Consider the following 18,834-nt stretch of genomic DNA (forward strand, 5'->3'; position numbering starts at 1 on the left):
GCCCCACGGTGGTTTACGTTCCCTCAGCCACCACTCCAGGACTTAGAACAGCACTTGGTACTTTCTGGTCTTTTATGTTGTAAAAATAAAACCCTGTCCACCATCTACGGCCCCTTCCACCCTGCATGGGCACCGACCCCAGGGCCTCGGCTCAGCCCCAGCCAGGAAGCGGCGTGCCTGACTGCCTGGTGAGGTGGGAACACGGCACCGCAGCCCCCGCGAGGCTCCAGGCGGACAGCCCTCAGTCCTCCTCGGAGAGCTGTAGATCCTGCAGCTCGTCCTCTGGCCCCTGGGCCAGCCGCCACAGCTCCTGGGGGTCCAGCCCCACCTCTGTGTCTGGGCTTCCATCTGCAAGGAGAGCACACAGCTACATAAATTCTGCTTTATCAGGAAGAAGCCAGCCTCAGAGGCTACTCGTCACTAATGAATCACAGCACTAATTAATTTATCGCTGCTGCTGCCGCCAGAGCCAGCGGGGAGGAGCTGCCCGGCATCCCCAGGGAGGGGCATGGGCCCAGCTTAGAGCCGATGGCCCTACACACTCACCCAATCCCCCGTGAGTCTTGGGCTCCAGACAGATGGGCTCAAAAACCACAGCACCCCTCACTCTCAGGAACCACTTACCCTCTGACGCGCCGACCTCCTCTTCCCTGCTGCTACTGCTGCTGTCCTCCTCCTCCTCCACCCTCTGCCAAGCTCCCGGGGACCCAGGCGTCCCTGGAGACCAAGCACAAGAGCCCGTGGACCCACCAGCAGATGCACAGAGGGGCAGCTAAGGCAGGACAGGGGCTGGGGGCAAAGCCCTGTACCCCACCTTCCCTTAGGTCTCCTCTGTTCAAGTGGAGAGCACCCAGAACCGCTATGAAAGCGGGGGGGGGGGGGGGCCTGCATGCCAGTTACAGGAGGGCCCCCACCTCAAAGCCAGCCCTGTGGCGGGAGGGGCAGAGGAGCGACAACAAGCATCCTTCCTCTGGTTCCAGGAGGTGGGAAGCCTGCCAGGCCCACCCGCTGCCTCCTCCCCCAGCACGAGCTAAAGCACGGGCCCCCACCTCTCTCTGGGAAGTCCGGGGCCTCGTCGTCCTCATCACTGTCCAGATCAAACAGGTCCTTGAATTCTGCCCTGTCTTCATCTCTCCTGTCCCCCACCTTGCGGCGCTTCACCTCTGGGAAGTTCAGATCTTCCAGCTGGAAGGACAGAGACCCAGAGCAGCAGCTGCGGGTGGGCTGAGGGTCACCTGCCCACCTGCTGCAGCCCGAGTCCAACTCTCGTTCCCAACGATGGCTTCACCCAGAGCCCGTCCTGCTCCCTCCTCCCCCGTGAGCCCTCCCTCTAGCCTCCAGCCCACGCCCCCACGCAAGGACCCTGCTTGGCCTCTTTGGGGACACTTGGTCGGCAGCACTGGGTAGGGTTCCTGGACAGCCACCCCACCAGGACAGCAAGGAGGTCACTAAGTGATACCAAAGCCGCAGGCTCCTGTTCCCTAATACTCAGCCGTCAGTCCCAGAACAGCTTGCAAACCCACACTGACACCAGGACAGGGATGCAAACCGTCACGCCCCTTGGCACGAAGCTGTCCCTTCAGGTCACACCATTCCACACCACTGGTCAGGCCCAGACCCAAAGACAGAGCGAGAGCTCTTCCTGTCCCTCCCCGCTGGCCTTCCTGGTGTCCACAGGCTGGCCCAGGTGACAAGGTCAGACGAGCACGCGCCCCTCCCGGCCCCCCGAAGCCGGGGCCCCGTCAGGCCTGAGGACAGGGAGCAGCCTCTCCACTTCAGCACAACCCTGGGGCCTCTCCTCCTGGGGGTCGCAGAGGCGCCCAGACTCCACCCGGCCCTGCCCACCACCTGCCCCGGCGGAGCGGCCGCACCGGCACACGCTGCAGCTCGGGGGGCGGGGCGCAGCGCCCACCGGCCCCCCCACGGATGCCCTTCCCGCCATGCCCACAGCCCCAAGCCTGCCCCCCACACTGTACCCGCTCTTTGCCACTGATCTCCAGCTGGATCTCACGGTCCCTCAGTTTCCGCCACTGACTGTAGTACTTGGTGAGCGGAGTCCCCTCCTCTCGGGTCCGCTTCTCCCAGGCATCCTGTACAGGGAGATCCAGGATCACGTCCCACCTGGCAGACCCCCACGCCCCAGCCACACACTGACCAGTGGCCCCAGGGCCCAGGCACCGGCCCCCGGCTGACCACTGCGCGCTGGTCAGACACGCTGAAGGAGACCCTCTGGCGGAGGCTGCGGACGTGCTCTGCGTTCTCCTGCACCTTCTCGAGCAGCTGGCGCACCTGACGGCAGTAGTTGGCCACCTTGCACTCCCGGAGGAAGGATTTCAGCTGCAGAAGAAGCGGGGCTCAGCCGAGCTCCAGGCACAAGGCTGCTCTGCGCCCTGCGTGTGGTGGCCACAGGCAGGCAAGGCTCATGCGTGCCTGAGGAACACACCTGAGGAGGGGGAGCGCCTCAGTGCCCATGGGGGAGGGGGGTGCTGCGTGATGTCTGGGGGCCAGAGGGCCGACGAGAGGATGCCCGTGAAGCCCGTGGTCCAGGGGAGGGGCGGGCAGTTGCCAGAGCAGCGCGGGTCCACCCTCCAGGGCACATCCCGCCTGCTGCCTGTCTGTACACAAAGCTGTGCTGGCACACGGCACGCGCACTTGTTCACGCGTTTCTGGGAGTTTTCGCACTTTCACGGGAAAGCTGAGAGGTTTTGAGAAACTACATGATCGCAAAGTCTAAAATGTTTACCATCTGGCTTTTTACCAAAAACATTTGCTGACCCTCCTCTAGACCGTGACCCCAGGGCTCAGAGTGCGGTGCACACACACCTGCATCTGGGCAGCCCCGCGCCGCTCCCCCCAGGGCCGGACGAGCACAGGCCTCCCCCAGGTGGGAAACACCTAGGCTGAAAGTGAGCAGACCTCCAAGGGGCCTAGAAGGGGCTTTGGAGAGGGAAGACCCCCACCCCACCCCAAGTATCCCCTGAAGAAAAGCTGAGGTGGGCGGCCAGGGCTTCCTGCCGCCCCAAACCTCTCCTACCTCCTCACCCAGCCCAGAAGCACCTAGGAGAGCATGCAGTCAAGCAGCCCAACCCAGAGCCGGGGGCCAGGTCCGGCCTGCTCAACCCCACACCCCCAGGAGCCATCACAGCTGGTCTGGTCCCTGGGCTGCGGCAGGCTGGAGGGGAGCTGGCAGGTGCCGGGGTCCTCCTCACACACCCAGGCCAGCCCCCTCCTCAGGCTCCACACCCACGCACGTACCCCAAGACCACGGCCCTGGGGACCCAGCTGCCGCGTGGTGCCAGCAGGGAGACCCCAAGCTGGCCAGGGTCTGCCACTGGCCCCCTATGGCTGGGACAGGGCTGCCTCACCCTGGCCCCGTGCGACGGGAACCAGCCTGTTGGGAGATGCTCTGGTCTGCTGAGGGGTCTGGGCCCGCGGAGGGATGAGCAGGGGGCAGTGGGAACACACCTGCAGGACAGCGGGCAGCACCAGCTCGGGGAACGCGATGCTGTGGGCCTGACTGTGCAGGTACTCCAGGGTGAGGTCGTACAGCTGCTCCACCAGGCCGTCCTGAGGCAGTGAGGGAGCGCACAGCGTCAGGGCAGGTGGCAGCTCAGACATCAGAGCCACACTCGGGCTCAGGCTCCCAGGCTCCCCCACCCCTGGGAGGCTCTCCTGTCCACACTCGTCTGCCTCCAGTGCCCCCGTACGCTGCCCTCGGTGCCCTCCGACATCCTGCCATGGCCCCACCCGCGGCATTCCTGGAGCCCTCCTGGCAGCTGGGCTCACCCGGTATGCCTTCTCCTGCAGGTTGACCTTGGACAGCTTCAGGATCACAGCAAAAGTGATGGGCCTGGAGCTCATGCGCCCTGGTCTCCTGTTGAAGTCGACCTGCTGGAAAATCTGCCCCAAGAACCCATCAGCCCATGCTGCGCCCCAGTGTACCCTGGGTCCCTGGAGACCCATCTTGGGACCAAGACAAGTGGCCAGACCCAGTGTCTGCCCTGCGGCCCCACAGATGCACCCCCACCCCCATCAGAACAGTCCGCTCGCCTTCCAGATCTCTGGCCCCCAAGGCAGTCCCTCTGCCCTCGAGCGGGGCCCTGGCCCACGGGGCAGGACCAGAGCACACCCGCACACTGCGGCTGCCCCCTCCTAAAACTGGGCCAGGAAGCCATGAGAACCAGCGCCTGGAGACAAAGAAGGGTGCCTCCTGCAAAGGGTCACCATCACTGCAATTTCTCCACTCACAACTGCATTCCCACAGCCTGGCCCCGGCCCCAGCGGGCCTCTAGCCTTTCCCTACCTGAGCTACGTGCACACGTATACATGCAAGTGCTCATGCAAAAGCAAGCAAAGGCAACACAGCTTTGGAATCGGATGGGGCTTCCGGCCCAGCTCTGCGCTAACTCTAATCTTGGGCAAACATCTGGATCAATCCAAGTCTGTGCCCTGAAACCAGCGCCCTCGGGCCAGCCCCACAGAGCAGCTGTCCTCACCTGCGGGGCCCCTCTTGCCTACCAGGCAGAGCACCTGCAGGCAAGCACGGTGCAGAGCTACAGCCTCACGACACCTGCGTGTCACAGACGAGGAGCCAGCGCTCAGGAGAGCTGTACCAAGTTGAGGGCCAGTCGGGCCACGTGCGGCAGGAGGTGCCTTCCCTCCCTGCCCGCCCCCCCTGGAGCGCCCACTCACCTCGAGGATGAAGGGCAGCACCGGGATGAAGGTGCCCGTGCTCTCCGAGAGCAGCGTCAGGGCGCGCACACAGTGCAAGCGCAGCGGGTAGAAGCGGGCGGTGGGGACCAGCCTGGCGACGTGGGAAGGCAGGACTGAGCAGACCCCAGCCTCAGAGACCCCCAAACCAGCCTCACCCTCCTGGCCCAGCTGCCCCTGACCCCTCCCCACCTACTGGGCTCCAACCTCAGGAGGGGCTTCTCCCCGGCAGGGTCAGCGGCCACGCCAGCCTCAGACGGAGAAGGGCAGGACAAAAGGCCCCAACCGAAGTCATGGCTGTAAGGACTGCCTCCTTGCTCACAGTGGGGCAGGAGGGGGGCACACCCCACCTGGCTATTAACTCCATTTCATTTTAATGCGTGAGACCGTGGGGTAGCAGGAATCACTCATTAAAGCCTTTCTTTTTTCCTTCAGGAAGACAGGGATGCCCTCTCCTGGCCACATGTGGCTTCTCCAGTCTCTGCCCCCAGAGATCAACACCGAATATTCACATGCAAACCGTGGCTCGGCACGTCCAACCCGCTCTGTCCAAAACATCCAGGCAGATAAACCCAAACTCCCTTCACACTGCACGCAGCCCCCCTCTACCCCCTGTCCCCAGAATGCACCTACGTGCTGCATCCTGGACGAACGTATCAGGCCACAGGCAACTGAGAGACCCAGCTGACAATGACCCTGGGATGCTGGGCACAAGGCCGCCGGCAGCCTCACCCAGACCTTCTGCAGGTGCCGCCCAGTCGCAGACGCCACGCCCTGGAGGCCCTGGGGCCAGCACACCAGGAGCGCTAGCCAGACCCCCCTGGAAAATTAGCTCCTCCCAGCCTTCGAGGACACCTCCTCCTATAACCCCGACCCTACCCGGACCTCCAGGACAGCCTCCTGTAACCCCGGCCCTACCTCCCTCGGCCCTCAGGGTGGCCCCACCCGTCCCCGACTCACTTGATGCAGCCGGTGACCACCTGGGATAGAGGGTAGATCAAGGGCTGCAGAGCTCCGCTGGGGCGGATGGTGCTGAGGGCGCGGCACCACAGGTAGAGGCAGTGCACGAACTGCCAGTTGTACACCGACTGGTACGTCTCCTGGGCAGCATGAGGTCCACCCGGTCAGCCCACGGATCCCCGCCACCTACTCCCACAGCCCCCACCAGCAAGGACCCCGGCCCCTCCTCTCCCAGGAGGCCCTGCCCCGCCCCACCCACCTTCTTGTGTGTGGCCATGGCATTGCGCAGGTGGATGGCCAGCTGGCGGATGTAGAGGAACGCATGCTGGTAGGCGACGCCAGTGTCCAGGGCCAAGAGCTCTGTCAGGGTCCGCTGCATGAAGCTGATGAGAGGCAGGGTGCTGGGCGAGGTGAACTTGCAGTTCCTCACGTAGGTGATGTACATTTGCTGCCGGAAACACCTCAGTCAGACCACCCCCGAGCTCCGAGGACCCTGTGCCCCCCCCCCCAGCTCCCAGCCCCCTGCAGACACGCGGGCCTCCCCCTCAGGGCTGGCCTCAGCAGGAACCACAGCCCGGCCGCACACGCCCCTCCGCTGCCTGGCCCCGCTCCTCGAGCCCCACTGCTGCTCGCCCACCAGCCCCAGGCAGAGTCTGCGGTGCAGAGAGGAGGGCCTCGCCGGGAGGCCTGGGCACCCAGGAAGGCACCAGGTGCAGCAGGAATGACGGGAGGGACGGGCAAGGGGTGCGGAGGGGCCGGGAGGGAAGAAGGCAGAGACGCCCCCGCTGCCCGCCAGGCTGACGCAGGCGCTTCCGGGGGCTCCTGCGCGGGGCAGGCCGCCCCAGGCTTGGAGCCGAGCAGCAGGGCCCCGGCCCTTCTCCGTGTCCAACGTCCTCGTCCACTGAGGGGAGCGCTGTGCGGGACACGCCCACGGAGCCCCAAAGGAAGCAAGCGCTCCTGTCCCCGCGCTGTCCTGGCCCCCACTTCTCTCAGGGAGGAAACCATGATGAGGGCCCACATCTGCCCGGAGTCACAGCACCCGCAAGGAGCACTGACCACAGAGGCAGGCTGCCCAGCCCTCAGGTCAAGACTTTCAACCCAGACCCTGATGGAAGGTACCGGGGGGCACCACTACCTTGAGGACGGGACTCAGGAAGATGTCCTTCTTGTGCCGGCAGACCTTGACAAGGACCAGGAAGGCCAGCACCCGCAGTGTCTCCTCGCCCGTGCTCCACAGGACCACCATCCTCTGCAGAGGCGAGCTGTCACCGCCCACCCCGGCCTCCCTGAGCCCGGCCAGAGGCAGCCCTTCCCACAGCACCCGGGGGACCTCTGAGCTAGAGCTCAAGTGGGGAGGAACAAAACCAGAGCACCTCACCCCTCCCGAAGGCCGTGTGGTGAAAACTGACCTCTGTCGTCCGGCGCACGGATGCACGGGGGTCGTCAAAAAGCTGCCCCCACCCACCCCCCATCCTTGTGTGACTGGGCTGTGTTGCCCCGAGTGCCCCCGAGACAGAGCCCGGGGGGTGGCGCAGACACCACCTGCACGCCGGGGCCACCCTGGGGCCAGAGCACCTTGAGCAGCAGGCGGCACTGCTTGGGGAAGGTCAGGTAGTAGGGCACGGAGCCGCTGACGTGCTGGAGGACGGCTGCCGCTACTGTCACCTCTGCCACACAGGCCACCAGCTGGGGAAGCAGGAGAGGTCAGTGAGGCCCAGGAGCAAGGCTGCACTGGTAGACACTGCCAGGCTCCCATCTGACCCGGCAGGCCCCATCCCCCCAGAACTGCACCTGTATGACGGAGCTCAGGTAAGCCTTGACGTCCAGCCGGAGTTTCCCCCACAGCGGGCTGCTGGACGGCTGCGGCACCCTGTAGAAAGACGGCACCCTCGCCAGCTCAGACGCAAGGCCGCCAGGAGGCGGGAGTGCGCCCTGAGCCATGTCCCAGCCAGGACATACACAGTGTCCAGGACACAAGGGCACATGGGCCCTGTGGTAGGAGTACCCCCCCACACACCTTTCCCATGAAAAGCTCAGGGGCCCTTCCAGCTAGACGGACGCGAGACACACCAGGGCTCTCTTAAGGGTGGTCCACAGCTATGCCTAAAGAGGGGTACCACCAAGCCCCAAGCGCCCCCCACAGGCCACCCCACCCAGCCAGAGGGCTGACCATCCTCCCTGTCTGAGCCCAGGGCCAGCCACTTCCCCCAGAGTCGCCAGACGGAACCCCGGCCTCTAACTCCCTACACTGCTCAGGTACCCACACGGTGAAGCCTCAGGTCTAACCCAGACATTGCCAACCAGCACTGCAGGCTGCCTTCCTCTGGGCCACGCACAGCTTTTGTCGTCGCTGTTGTTGGCTGTGCTGCGTGGCTTGTGGCATCCCAGTTCCCGACCAGGAACTGAACCCAGGCCACAGCAGCAAAAGCACCGTGTCCTAACCGCTAGACCACTGGGGAACTCCCCAGGCCACACACACTTTAGAGAGACCAAGCCCTCTACACCTTAATTTCAGCAACAGTGTCTGATGTTTCCGGCAGTTTCTCAAAGGCATCACCCCTCAACACTCACAGAACTCAGCACGTAGGTGTTCGTTAAATCCGCCAACGTGCATGAAAGAACAAAGGACAGGGGCCCTGACGCCAGCTGTTGGGCACCTGGAGCCACAACCCAGGAGGCAGCTCCACTTCCTCCTGCGCCCGCCGTCCTCCACGGTGACCGCTGTCCCCAGTGCAGCAGCCCCCATGGGAGCCCGCACACAGCCACCACCACCACCATCTGTGCTGCCTGTGTGCTGCACACTCACTCACTGCCTGTCCCGCTCCACCCTCGCCGGTCTGTCAGCTGCTCTGTTCCCCTCAGGCAGAGCCACCTCCACGTGGCCGCACCCTCCTGACCCAACCGTCCAGCCCTGACCACCACCACCAGGCCCAGGTATTCCCATCCCCAAGTCCCGGCCTCCACCACCTCCACCTCCCCTTCAGGTGGTCACGGCAAGACCTCTCCTCTCCTTGGAGTTTCTTTCTTTCTCTGAAAAGTGCCGAGGTGAGTCTGACCCTCCAAGCCCTTCCTGCCTCCAGGTCAAGTGACGGTAGGCTCCTCTGAGCCCCAATGTAACCCACAAGGTGCCAAATGCTCCTCTCTCCCCTATGAAGGCCTTCCACGACCTTCTCTGCTCAACCAACCTCTATCATGGAAGTCAAGGTCCTCAAATCAGCACGGATGAGGCCTTTGCCTAGACACACACACACGCCAGCCACAGAGCAAACAGCATGGAGAACAAATGAGACTAACTTGTCCAAAGAGGAAAAGAAAGAATCCTGACCCAGGAAGAAGCGGGAGCAAAACCAAGCACACGCTCTGTGGCCCTTGAGGACTTCTGGGCAGCAAGGAGCAAAGACAGGGCTACCCCGACGGGGCCGTGAGTGTCCAGCCACTCCCAAGAGCCCCGCAAAGAGCCTGTCTCTGTCAACATCCCCCTGTGCCAGCTGGGTCCAGAGGAGGCCCCCAGGTCCCAGAGCGCCTGCCCTCCCCAGTGCAGGTCCCAGGCCGTGACCCCCATGTCACCTTCTTCTCTCTTACCTGCTGCTGTCCTTTAGGGTTTTTCCAAACAGCAGCTTCTGGAGACAGCCAAAGAGATCTCTGATACAGAAAGTGACGAGAGCATTGAACACTGCAATGAGGGAACCAGAGACACAACTCTCAGGACAGAAGATGGAACAGAGAGCCTGTATCCCCGGTTCCCTCGCCCCAGCTCACCATCACTGTCCGTGACCTGGAATTTGCTGGTCTCAGCGCCTCCCTGGTCTCCTTGGGTGGTGGCCACAGCTGCTCGGAACGCCTGTACAACTTCATGGAACAGCTTTGGAGTAAGGTGCTGCTAAAGGAGCAGAAGAACCCAGAATCTTGGGGGAGCAGTCAACTGTGCTCGGCAAAGCAAGAGGAAGCTAGCTGGGGCTCCACGACCCTGCTCTGAGAGAAAAGCACCCCTCAACCACATCCTCAGACCAAGAGCAGAGGTGGGAGCAGTGTTACTGAGCCACGTGCAGGGAACAAAGAGTCCGCGATCCATCCTCCTGGAAGGGCCATGGAGGGGGTGGGAGGTGGGGGGGGCGCAGGTTGAGGGGCCCAGATCTGAACAATGCCCAGCTCCAAGTGGCACCTGGAGTTCTCGATTTCTGTTCTTTCTTTTCCCTGCAGAAACCACTGCAAGCCCCTCAGAAGGGCCCCAGCTCCACCAACTAGCAAAGGCACAGAGACTATGTCCTGCCCACAGTGGACTTCAGGGAGCAGGCAGAGGCCCTGGTCTCTGAATGAAGGAGAGAATGCAGTTCTGAACCCTCCTAGCATGCAGGGAAATCTGTGAGATTCTCTTGTGCTGAATGGGACTCCAGTGCTAGGGCTCCTCCCACCTCCGTCCTCCTATCTGCACAGCCCCAATCACTGAAATGAAACAAGGGGGTGCGGTCAGCGGCCCACTGCACGCCACTTCTCACCTTTGCTGCCTGTTTCCATCTCTCAACCATGGTGAGGGTCACAGGGACAGAATCCCTCCTCTTCCCCGCAGGGCCTCTGGGGACCCTGTCCTCCTCCTCAGCTTCCTCCTCCTCACTTGCTTCCTGTACCAGACACAGAGGGCCAGACGGAACGCGATGTAGAGGCCATAAATATGCCCCTGTCCCCACCCAACTGTGCACAGGCCCTCACTTCCAGCACGTCCGGCAGGGAGTGGAACTGCTCCTCTTCATCCTCAGAGCTGTCCGAATCACTAAAGTTCAGCAGACTCTGGTCATTCTCCTGCAGGAACTCGTAGAACTCGGGGTCTTTGTCTTTAAGCCGAGACAGCTGGTCCTTGTGCTCAGACGCACGGCCCTTACGCCGCCTGAGAAGGTGGGGGTCATCAAGTCTGATTGGCAGGCACAGCCAAGGCGTGGCGGGGGGGGGGGGGGGGGGGTGATGAGGCTTCCTGTCCTCCTCAAGGAACCTATGAGGTTTACTCTGCTTCCTCCACAGCAGCTGCCAACAACCAAGGCAGGGGGATTTCCAAAAAGTAAGTTTTCAGCCGATCTCTCTCTCCGCCAAAATCCAGACTCATACATCCAACAGCCTCTCTACACATGTTTCAAACCCAACGCGTACAGAGCTGAATTTTCTCTGCCCACACACTGCTCTACCTCAGTTGTCGCCAACTCCCCCTTTCCAGGCACTCAGGTGAAAGGTAAACACTGCCTCTCACACCCACCATGGAGTCTGTCACAAAACCTCATCACCCATACTTTCAAAAGACTTGCCTGGAACCAGCATCATCTCTCAATTCCCTTGTCCATTCCTGCTGCTTACAACCTGCTCTCAGCACAGCAACGGGAGAGACCCATCCTGTTACGTGTCACATAACAGTTGCTTCACTACTGGAAGCCCTGGGAAGACTCCCACCTGTACTGGGATACCATACAAACGGCCTACGAGATCTGGCCCCACCAGCGTCTCTCCAGGTTCACCTCCTGCTACTCTCCCCTCGTTCCTGCCACAGCCACGCTCACCTCTGCGTAAGGCTGGCTCTCACCTCAGTTCCTTTGCTGTTCCTGCTCCCTGAAACACGGGGACATTCTCTTCCTACTACTGCAGTTTACCGCTTCAGGTTCTGCTCAGTTTCCACCTCCTCACACGGCCTTAACCGCTCCACCTAACACTGCGCAGATGGTGCCAGCTATGCCCCCTATTCCTCCAGGTTCTCCTGCGTTTCCCTTCTGCGCGCAGCACTTCTCTCTTCCACCTCCCCACACACTGCGGTTTACCCAAGGCCGAAACAAGTTGTCCGAGGCCAGGAAGGAATACGATCCTCCAATGCCTGTCCAGCACCTGCACGACCTGGCACCGGCCAGGCGCCCCGTAAACGCCAGATGGAAGGATAAACAAGCCGCAGAATCTGGGGGAGGGGTCGGGGCCCCTAGGCCTCCGTCCTGAGGCTCCAGGAGCGGCCAACACCTTTCTGGTGGGGAGGGCCAGGACGATGAAGGGATTCTGCTCACACACGGCCCGCAGGAAACGCTCCACTCACCTGGCCAAGGGACTCCCACCTGGCCCATCCGCGCTCCGGGCGGCTCCGCGCGCCGCCCGCGTCTCCGCCGCTGGGGCTCCTTCGGGCTCGGATTCGGACCCGGAATCAAAGCCAGAGGCCAGGAACTCGTCCACCGTCAGCTCCGCCAGGCGCCTGCGGGCCATGCCCTTGGAGTCACGACGCCCCGCCAGCCCGGCGTGCCCCAGCTCGGCCGCCCCAGGAGCACAGAGAGGCGCCAAGGGAGCCCCTCTGGATGGTAAGCGCCCGCGGGGAGGCGGGATCGCAGCCTCCACTTACCGCTTGCGGCTCGGAGCCGCCGCCATGACTGCCGACTCGCGGCGTGCACCCCACTTCCGGCCCCGGCAGGCCTTGCGCCAGGCGCACTTCCTGCAGGCCGATCCCGCCCCTGGGCCCGCCCCGCCACGCCCCGCCCCGTGGCTTTAGGGTTCTCTACCCGTGGCTGCGGCGGCATCCAGGCGGGAGGGTGCGTTCACACCCCCTTCGCTCAGGCGGCGCCCGGGCTCCCAGGGCGGCACGCGGAGCCAAAGCTCCCCGCGCGGGCCTGGTCCAGTCGCGGCTCCCGCTCGCGTGCGCTCAGCGACGGACCGCCCCACACCCGGCAGGACTGCGTCGGATGGAATCCCGCCGGTCTGCTCAGAAATCTGTGGTCTTCTGCAAGAAAGGCACCCCTGAGGACCTCGCCGTGGGGGAAGGCGGGGCCGGGGTCGCCTTCACGCAGCGCCGCCCGCGGCCCCCACCCCGCCCCGGGCTCTGTGAACGCGGGCCTGTGAGCACGGCCGTGCCTCGGCTCGCGGAAAACATGCATGCGGGGAAACATGCATCAGGGAGGGCTCCTATGCAAAGAGCTCTTAGAAATCAGTAATAAAAAGCCAACAGTCTAGTTGGGAAAACAAACGAAGGCAGAAATGGCGATGCTATAGGTGGGCAGTTTGCGCAGTGACACAGGACACCCTGACGCGGATCAGCACGATGTGAGCCGCTTCCACTTCGCGGGACGGCCCCACAGCACCTGCGCAGGGCGGGCAGGAGGGGCCGACAGCCGACAGCGCTGTTTCGGAGGCCAGTGTGGCAAACCGCCCTGAGAGAGGACGCCTGCTGCGGTCCAGCGAGCCCTCCGCTGGGGATTCAGCTGCGAACGCGTCTGCCCAGGTCCCCAGGCCGGCCCGGGCAGGGGCCGCCGCGTTTCCTCCGCGGCGTCTGTGAAACAGCCTGCAGGCTGCGACGGCCCGGAGGCTGGAAGGTTGCCCCGGGGAAGGAAGGAGGTGGGGAAGCCCACCTGTGCCCTCCCCGCCCCCTGCCCGTTTCATGGCGGAGGTCTGCGGGCCTGGACCGCCAGACCGCAAGACAGGGAACCCCGACGGCACCCAGAGCGTCCACCCTACCCCGTCTCCGGCTCCGCAGCCAGCGTTCAGATCAAGGCCTGAACGGCAAAGTGGGGCTGGAGAGAGGCGGGCAGACGCGGCCCGGGGCTGGCTCAGGTCCCAGGGGCGCCACGTGGGGCCATTCGGCACCCCCAGGAGATGCGGGACCCGGGAAGGGGCGGAGGGGGGAAGTCGCTTCTTGAACGAGTTAACGCGGGCGGAAGGTCCGGGAGGCTTCTTGTAGGAGGAGGCGGACGGGGCGCCGAAACGCTGGGAGGTTTGGCGCGCGGCGCAGCGTCCCCGAAACCGCGGAGAAGTGCGGGAGGCGAGGCGGGCGGCGCCGAGAAACAGCGGCTGCGGGCAAGCGGCGGGAGCGAGGGACGCCGAGCCGGCCGCCACCGCCGAGCAGCCCTCCAGCCGTCCGGCGTCGGCTCGTCTGGGCGTCCTCCGCTCATCGGCGGCGGGCTGGCGGCCGAGCCCATGCAGCCGCGCAGCGAGCGCCCGGCCGGCAGGACGCAGAGTCCGGAGCACGGCAGCCCGGGGCCCGCGCCCGAGGCGCCGCCGCCGCCGCCGCCGCCGCCGCCGCCGCAGCCACCAGCGTACGTGGGCCGGGGGCCGGGCGGGGCCCGGGGCGGGGAGGGGCGCGCCGACCCTGGCAGGCTGCCGGGAGGGGGCGGCCTCGCGCCCCGCAGGCCAGGCCCGGCCCGACCCGCGGAGGGCACAGGCCCCCGGCGGCGTCCGCGCACACGGCCGGCGCGGGGCAGGGCGTCCCGAGCGGGTTGCTCCCGGAGGCTCTGTCCCCTCGCGCCGCCCTTGAATTCCGGCTGCGCCGCGCGAAGACTCGGGCGGCCTGTTTGCATGATGGGGGGTTGGCGGTCGAGAGAGGTCACGCTTGCTGGTCGGTGTAGAGGTCGGCTTCAGAGCCACTGAGCAGTACAGAACAGTTTCACCTCGTGCACTTCCCGCATGCCCAGCCCGTGCGGAGGACACCGGACTCCGATGGGGATACAGGAAGGGTGGCCAGCGACGGACAGAGAGCCTAGTCCCGAGGGGGGCCTAGGGCGCCGGGTTCTTAGCGGGGCCCCTGGGCCGAGGGAAGTTTGGTGCCTGAGCAGAGGTCGTGGCAGAGAAAGCTGTACAGGTTCAACGACCTGGGTCTGGCGTGGGACCCGACCTCACGCTGGGAGCAGGTTGGAGTAGAGACGGGTTGGCCTCAGAGGAGGCTCCCTGGACATGAGGGAGCAGAGTGGGGTGGCGCCTGGAGAGCAGGGGAGGTCCTGAGGGGCGTGGGTCCTTGATGGAAGCCTGGTTCAGGCTGCTGGGCGGGGGGCGCCCCTCAGGGGTGCCCAGGCCCTGCCCGGGGTCTCAGGGATGGGTGAGCAGCTCCCTGCAGAGTGCAGCCTGACCAGGCACTGCCCACCTACAGCCCCGAGGCAGAGCGTGCCCGGCCCCGGCAGGCCCGGCCCACGGCCCCCATGGAGGGTGCAGTGCAGCTGCTGAGCCGCGAGGGCCACACCGTATCCCACAACTCCAAGCGGCACTACCACGATGCCTTTGTGGCCATGAGCCGCATGCGACAGCGCGGTCTCCTGTGTGACATCGTCCTGCACGTGGCTGCCAAGGAGATCCGGGCACACAAGGTGGTGCTGGCCTCCTGCAGCCCCTACTTCCACGCCATGTTCACAAGCAAGTACTGCCCCTGTCGTGTCTGGGCATTTGGGGGACTCTGCAGCTCTTCCAGGGTGAGAGGACCAGCCTGACCCACTGTCCCCGCAGATGAGATGAGTGAGAGCCGTCAGACGCACGTGACGCTGCATGACATCGACCCTCAGGCCTTGGACCAGCTGGTGCAGTTTGCGTACACGGCTGAGATCGTGGTGGGTGAAGGCAACGTGCAGGTGAGGCTGCCTCGCCCCTCGTGCCCACACTGCCACCCTGCCTGTGTTTCCGCTCGCCCCACTCTCCCCGCGTCCCCGGTACCACTGCCATCCCGTCAGTCCTCACGTCCATGTCTCTGTCCCTGCTCCTCTGGCCCTCTCTCCCACCTTGCCCCATAGACTCTGCTGCCAGCCGCCAGCCTCCTGCAGCTGAATGGCGTCCGTGACGCCTGCTGCAAGTTCCTGCTGAGTCAGCTTGACCCCTCCAACTGTCTGGGCATCCGGGGCTTCGCCGACACACATTCGTGCAGCGACCTGCTCAAGGCGGCACACAGGTACGTGCTGCAGCACTTCGTGGACGTGGCCAAGACTGAGGAGTTCATGCTGTTGCCGTTGAAGCAGGTAACGTGGCAGCTGGGACACAGCCGGGACCTTGACCTGGAACCCGACCCTGACCCAATCCCCAGACCCCAGAACCAGCCTTGGTCCCCTGGCCCCCATCACCTGGGCCCTTGAGACCTGGTCCTTTACTGCTCAACCTGGGTCCTAACCCCACCACCCGTTTCCTAGGAACTGCCCACCCCCATTTTCCAGCCTTGCCCAAGCTGTCACCATTGATTCCTGATACCCTCCTGTCATGATCACACTCCTGCCTGCGCCCCCCAGCCCCTTATTCCACATCCCCAGGACTGCCCTGGAACTAGGTCCCCAGGAGCTAGATCTGTCTCCTGACCATGCTTGGTCCCTCCTCATAGGAACACTGGGTCCCCTTGGACTCTCCCTCCTAGGCACCTTCAGGGCTCTGTGGGCCCCCAAGACCCCCTCCCCAGATCTCAGGTCTGAGGGTCCCACCCCCAGGTGCTGGAACTGGTCTCTAGCGACAGCCTGAACGTGCCTTCAGAGGAGGACGTCTACCGTGCCGTCCTGAGCTGGGTCAAGCACGACGTGGATGCCCGGAGACAGCACGTTCCTCGGGTGAGGCCAGGCCCTGCGGGGCCCACGGCCCTTGGGGTGGGGGAGGGGTGCAGTGGCTGAGGAGCAGGTGTGCCTGGGTTCCCCTGTGCCCAGAGACCCCACGGGGTGATGCAGGCACGTATCTCAAGGAGAGTCCAGGGTGTCTGAGGGGGCCTCGGGGCTGAGGCCTGCTACCTGACCGCAGCGTCCACACCTCAGCTGATGAAGTGTGTACGCCTGCCCCTGCTGAGCCGGGACTTCCTGCTGGGCCACGTGGATGCCGAGAGCCTGGTGCGGCACCACCCGGACTGCAAGGACCTGCTTATCGAGGCCCTCAAGTTCCACCTGCTGCCTGAGCAGAGGGGTGTCCTGGGCACCAGCCGTACCCGGCCTCGGCGCTGTGAGGGCGCTGGCCCTGTGCTCTTCGCTGTGGGTACGCCCACCTGTCCCGTCCCATCCAGTCCCCCATCCCTGCCCTACGACCCTACCCATGAGCCCAGCACAAGCCCTCCACCCCCCCACTCCGTGCTGTTTCTGTCCTGCTCTCACCCCACATCTGCACTTCTGTTTGCTGTGGTGTGACCCACTCACCAGTCCCTGGCCCCATTTGCCCTTGGAGCCTCCAGGCCCTCCACCTTGAGCTGTGCTAGAGCCTCCTAGCCCACTGCCCCCCCGGACCCTCGTCCTGCCCCGTCACCTTCTCCTCTCTAGGTGGCGGGAGCCTGTTTGCCATCCACGGGGACTGTGAAGCATATGACACACGCACTGACCGCTGGCACGTGGTGGCCTCAATGTCCACACGCCGGGCCCGGGTGGGCGTGGCTGCAGTTGGGAACCGGCTGTATGCCGTTGGCGGGTAAGAGTGGAGGCTGGTCTGGGGTGAGGGGCTTGGCGTGTGCCCACTGGGCCAGCCCTGACCAGCGGCGGACCCCTTCCCTAGTTACGACGGGACTTCAGACCTGGCCACCGCAGAATCCTACGACCCTGTGACCAACACCTGGCAGCCCGAGGTGTCCATGGGCACGCGGCGCAGCTGCCTGGGCGTGGCTGCCTTGCACGGGCTCCTGTACGCGGCGGGGGGCTACGATGGGGCCTCTTGCCTCAGCAGGTAGGGGTTGGGGTCAGGGCCGGGCGGCTTTTCGGGGTTGGCTCAGCGGCTCTGGCTTCATCAGGACTGCAGAGGTGCTGCCTGAGGGGAGCCAAGGGGGACCCTGCCTGAGTCAGGTCACCAGGGTTCCCTGTGCCTCTTCGTCTGGGCCAGCCCAGGGGCCCCTTCTGCCCTCCGTGGGGTCCCTCCCACCAGGGCAGGGCTGGGCCCGGGTGGACACTTGCCTAGCGTCCCCCAAGCAGCCCGTGGCCCGTGTCCGCCCTGCAGGCCCTGCTTCCTGCTCCCCTAGGAGCCTGCAGTCAGCCTCCGTGACTGCCTCGCGTGGAAGTGTAGTTGTTGCTCAGGGGAGGGCAGGTCCTGGGGCAGGGACTGCCTTTCTGCCGCTGCTCAGGGTCAGCAGCGGTCCTGGTGTCTGCAGTGCCGAGCGCTACGACCCGCTGACGGGAACGTGGACGTCCGTCGCTGCCATGAGCACCCGGAGACGATACGTGCGCGTGGCCATGCTCGGTGGGTGACTGCTTTGCGTGGCACCCACCCCAGGGACCCCCACACACAGCAGGCTCACCGTGGGTGTGTTGGCTCCTTGCAGATGGGAGCCTGTATGCCGTGGGCGGTTACGACAGCTCGTCACACCTGGCCACGGTGGAGAAGTACGAGCCCCAGGTGCGAAACCCCCCAGAGCTGCTTGGGGTCGCCCCTCTCTGACCACCCCACCCCCCAGTGGGTCATCCCTTTATGTCCACCCTGTCCCACAGACACCCCGCCTTGGAGTAGAGGCCTGCATGTGGAGGTGGAGGGAGGCTGCTGGTGGGTCTGCCCCCAGCCTGTCCCTCCACCACAGGTGAACGCCTGGACGCCCGTGGCTTCCATGCTGAGCCGGCGCAGCTCGGCAGGCGTCGCGGTGCTGGAGGGGGCCCTCTACGTGGCTGGCGGCAATGACGGCACCAGCTGCCTCAACTCCGTGGAGAGGTACAGCCCCAAGGCGGGCGCCTGGGAGAGCGTGGCGCCCATGAACATCCGAAGGTGCGCTGGTGCCTGCGCCTGTCGCCACCGCAGCGGCCTGCACCCCCACCCTGACAGGGCTGTCCTGGGACTCCACCCCTGCGGTTTGTCCCCACCTCCCCCCCAGGTCTACCCCCCCCCCCCCCCCGCAAGGCCCCGCCCCACCTTGCCCCGGGGCTCCTCCCACGGCCCCGCCTCCCGTGCCCCCAGCCCGCCTGCCGCCAGCCCTTCCCGGGGCCCCGCCGGCGAGGCTCCTCTAGAGGCTGCAGCCCCAGCCCCAGGCCCTGCCCGCTGCCCACCCCCGGTCTCACGCCCTGCCCCTCCACGTCCGCCCTGCCCCTAGGAGCACACACGACCTGGTGGCCATGGACGGCTGGCTGTACGCCGTGGGGGGCAACGACGGCAGCTCCAGCCTCAACTCCATCGAGAAGTACAACCCGAGGACCAACAAGTGGGTGGCCGCGTCCTGCATGTTCACGCGGCGCAGCAGCGTGGGCGCGGCGGTGCTCGAGCTGCTCAACTTCCCGCCGCCCTCTTCGCCCACGTTGTCCGTGTCGTCCACCAGCCTCTGACCCGCGGCGCGGCCGCGCAGGGCCCAGCCCGCGGCCTCCCACGTGCCTTAAGCCCCCGGGGCCCAGCGCCTCCCTCCCCCACGCGCGGGGCAGGGCTCGGCCCCCTCCCCGGGACGTCCCGGGCCGTCTGTCCCGTCTTTGTGCGTCTCGGCCGCCCGTTGCTGTGCTCCTTCCTCAGCGTGTGCTTGTGTGCGTTTATTTATTCCCTCGT

At 65.0% G+C, this 18,834-nt stretch overlaps 2 protein-coding genes across 8 annotated transcripts; one reads left to right on the forward strand and one right to left on the reverse strand.

Annotated features, from left to right (window-relative positions):
• Positions 1–54: 54 nt before the first annotated feature.
• NOC2L (NOC2 like nucleolar associated transcriptional repressor) lies at positions 55–12,309 on the reverse strand. Of its 4 annotated transcripts, none has more exons than XM_057749430.1 (19): positions 12,183–12,309; positions 11,729–11,881; positions 10,378–10,552; positions 10,167–10,289; positions 9,430–9,550; positions 9,253–9,343; positions 7,462–7,540; positions 7,246–7,356; positions 6,806–6,919; positions 5,930–6,118; positions 5,671–5,810; positions 4,693–4,804; positions 3,787–3,900; positions 3,466–3,567; positions 2,194–2,337; positions 1,977–2,090; positions 1,050–1,185; positions 625–717; positions 55–348 (listed from the first exon to the last, which is right to left on the reverse strand). In XM_057749430.1, exons 4-19 carry the CDS (start codon positions 10,194–10,196, stop codon positions 242–244), a joined length of 1,797 nt encoding a protein of 598 aa, XP_057605413.1. In that variant the 5' UTR covers positions 10,197–10,289; positions 10,378–10,552; positions 11,729–11,881; positions 12,183–12,309; the 3' UTR covers positions 55–241. The 4 variants fall into 4 exon arrangements, with proteins under 4 accessions (XP_057605413.1, XP_057605396.1, XP_057605394.1 ...); XM_057749413.1 differs by lacking the exon at positions 12,183–12,309 and adding an exon at positions 12,026–12,104 and having other exon boundaries at positions 9,430–9,547; XM_057749411.1 differs by lacking the exon at positions 12,183–12,309 and adding an exon at positions 12,026–12,104.
• KLHL17 (kelch like family member 17) lies at positions 12,196–18,623 on the forward strand. 4 transcript variants are annotated; one of them, XM_057749388.1, is made up of 12 exons: positions 12,196–13,709; positions 14,537–14,796; positions 14,887–15,008; positions 15,168–15,389; positions 15,846–15,962; positions 16,161–16,374; positions 16,653–16,797; positions 16,882–17,049; positions 17,468–17,556; positions 17,639–17,712; positions 17,771–18,072; positions 18,395–18,623. In XM_057749388.1, exons 1-12 carry the CDS (start codon positions 13,270–13,272, stop codon positions 18,621–18,623), a joined length of 2,382 nt encoding a protein of 793 aa, XP_057605371.1. In that variant the 5' UTR covers positions 12,196–13,269. The 4 variants fall into 4 exon arrangements, with proteins under 4 accessions (XP_057605371.1, XP_057605375.1, XP_057605381.1 ...); XM_057749392.1 differs by having other exon boundaries at positions 17,771–18,018; XM_057749398.1 differs by having other exon boundaries at positions 17,891–18,072.
• The last annotated feature ends 211 nt before the right edge of the window (positions 18,624–18,834 follow it).

Source organism: Hippopotamus amphibius, chromosome 1 (assembly GCF_030028045.1).
Source record: "Hippopotamus amphibius kiboko isolate mHipAmp2 chromosome 1, mHipAmp2.hap2, whole genome shotgun sequence".
NCBI lineage: Eukaryota > Metazoa > Chordata > Mammalia > Artiodactyla > Hippopotamidae > Hippopotamus > Hippopotamus amphibius.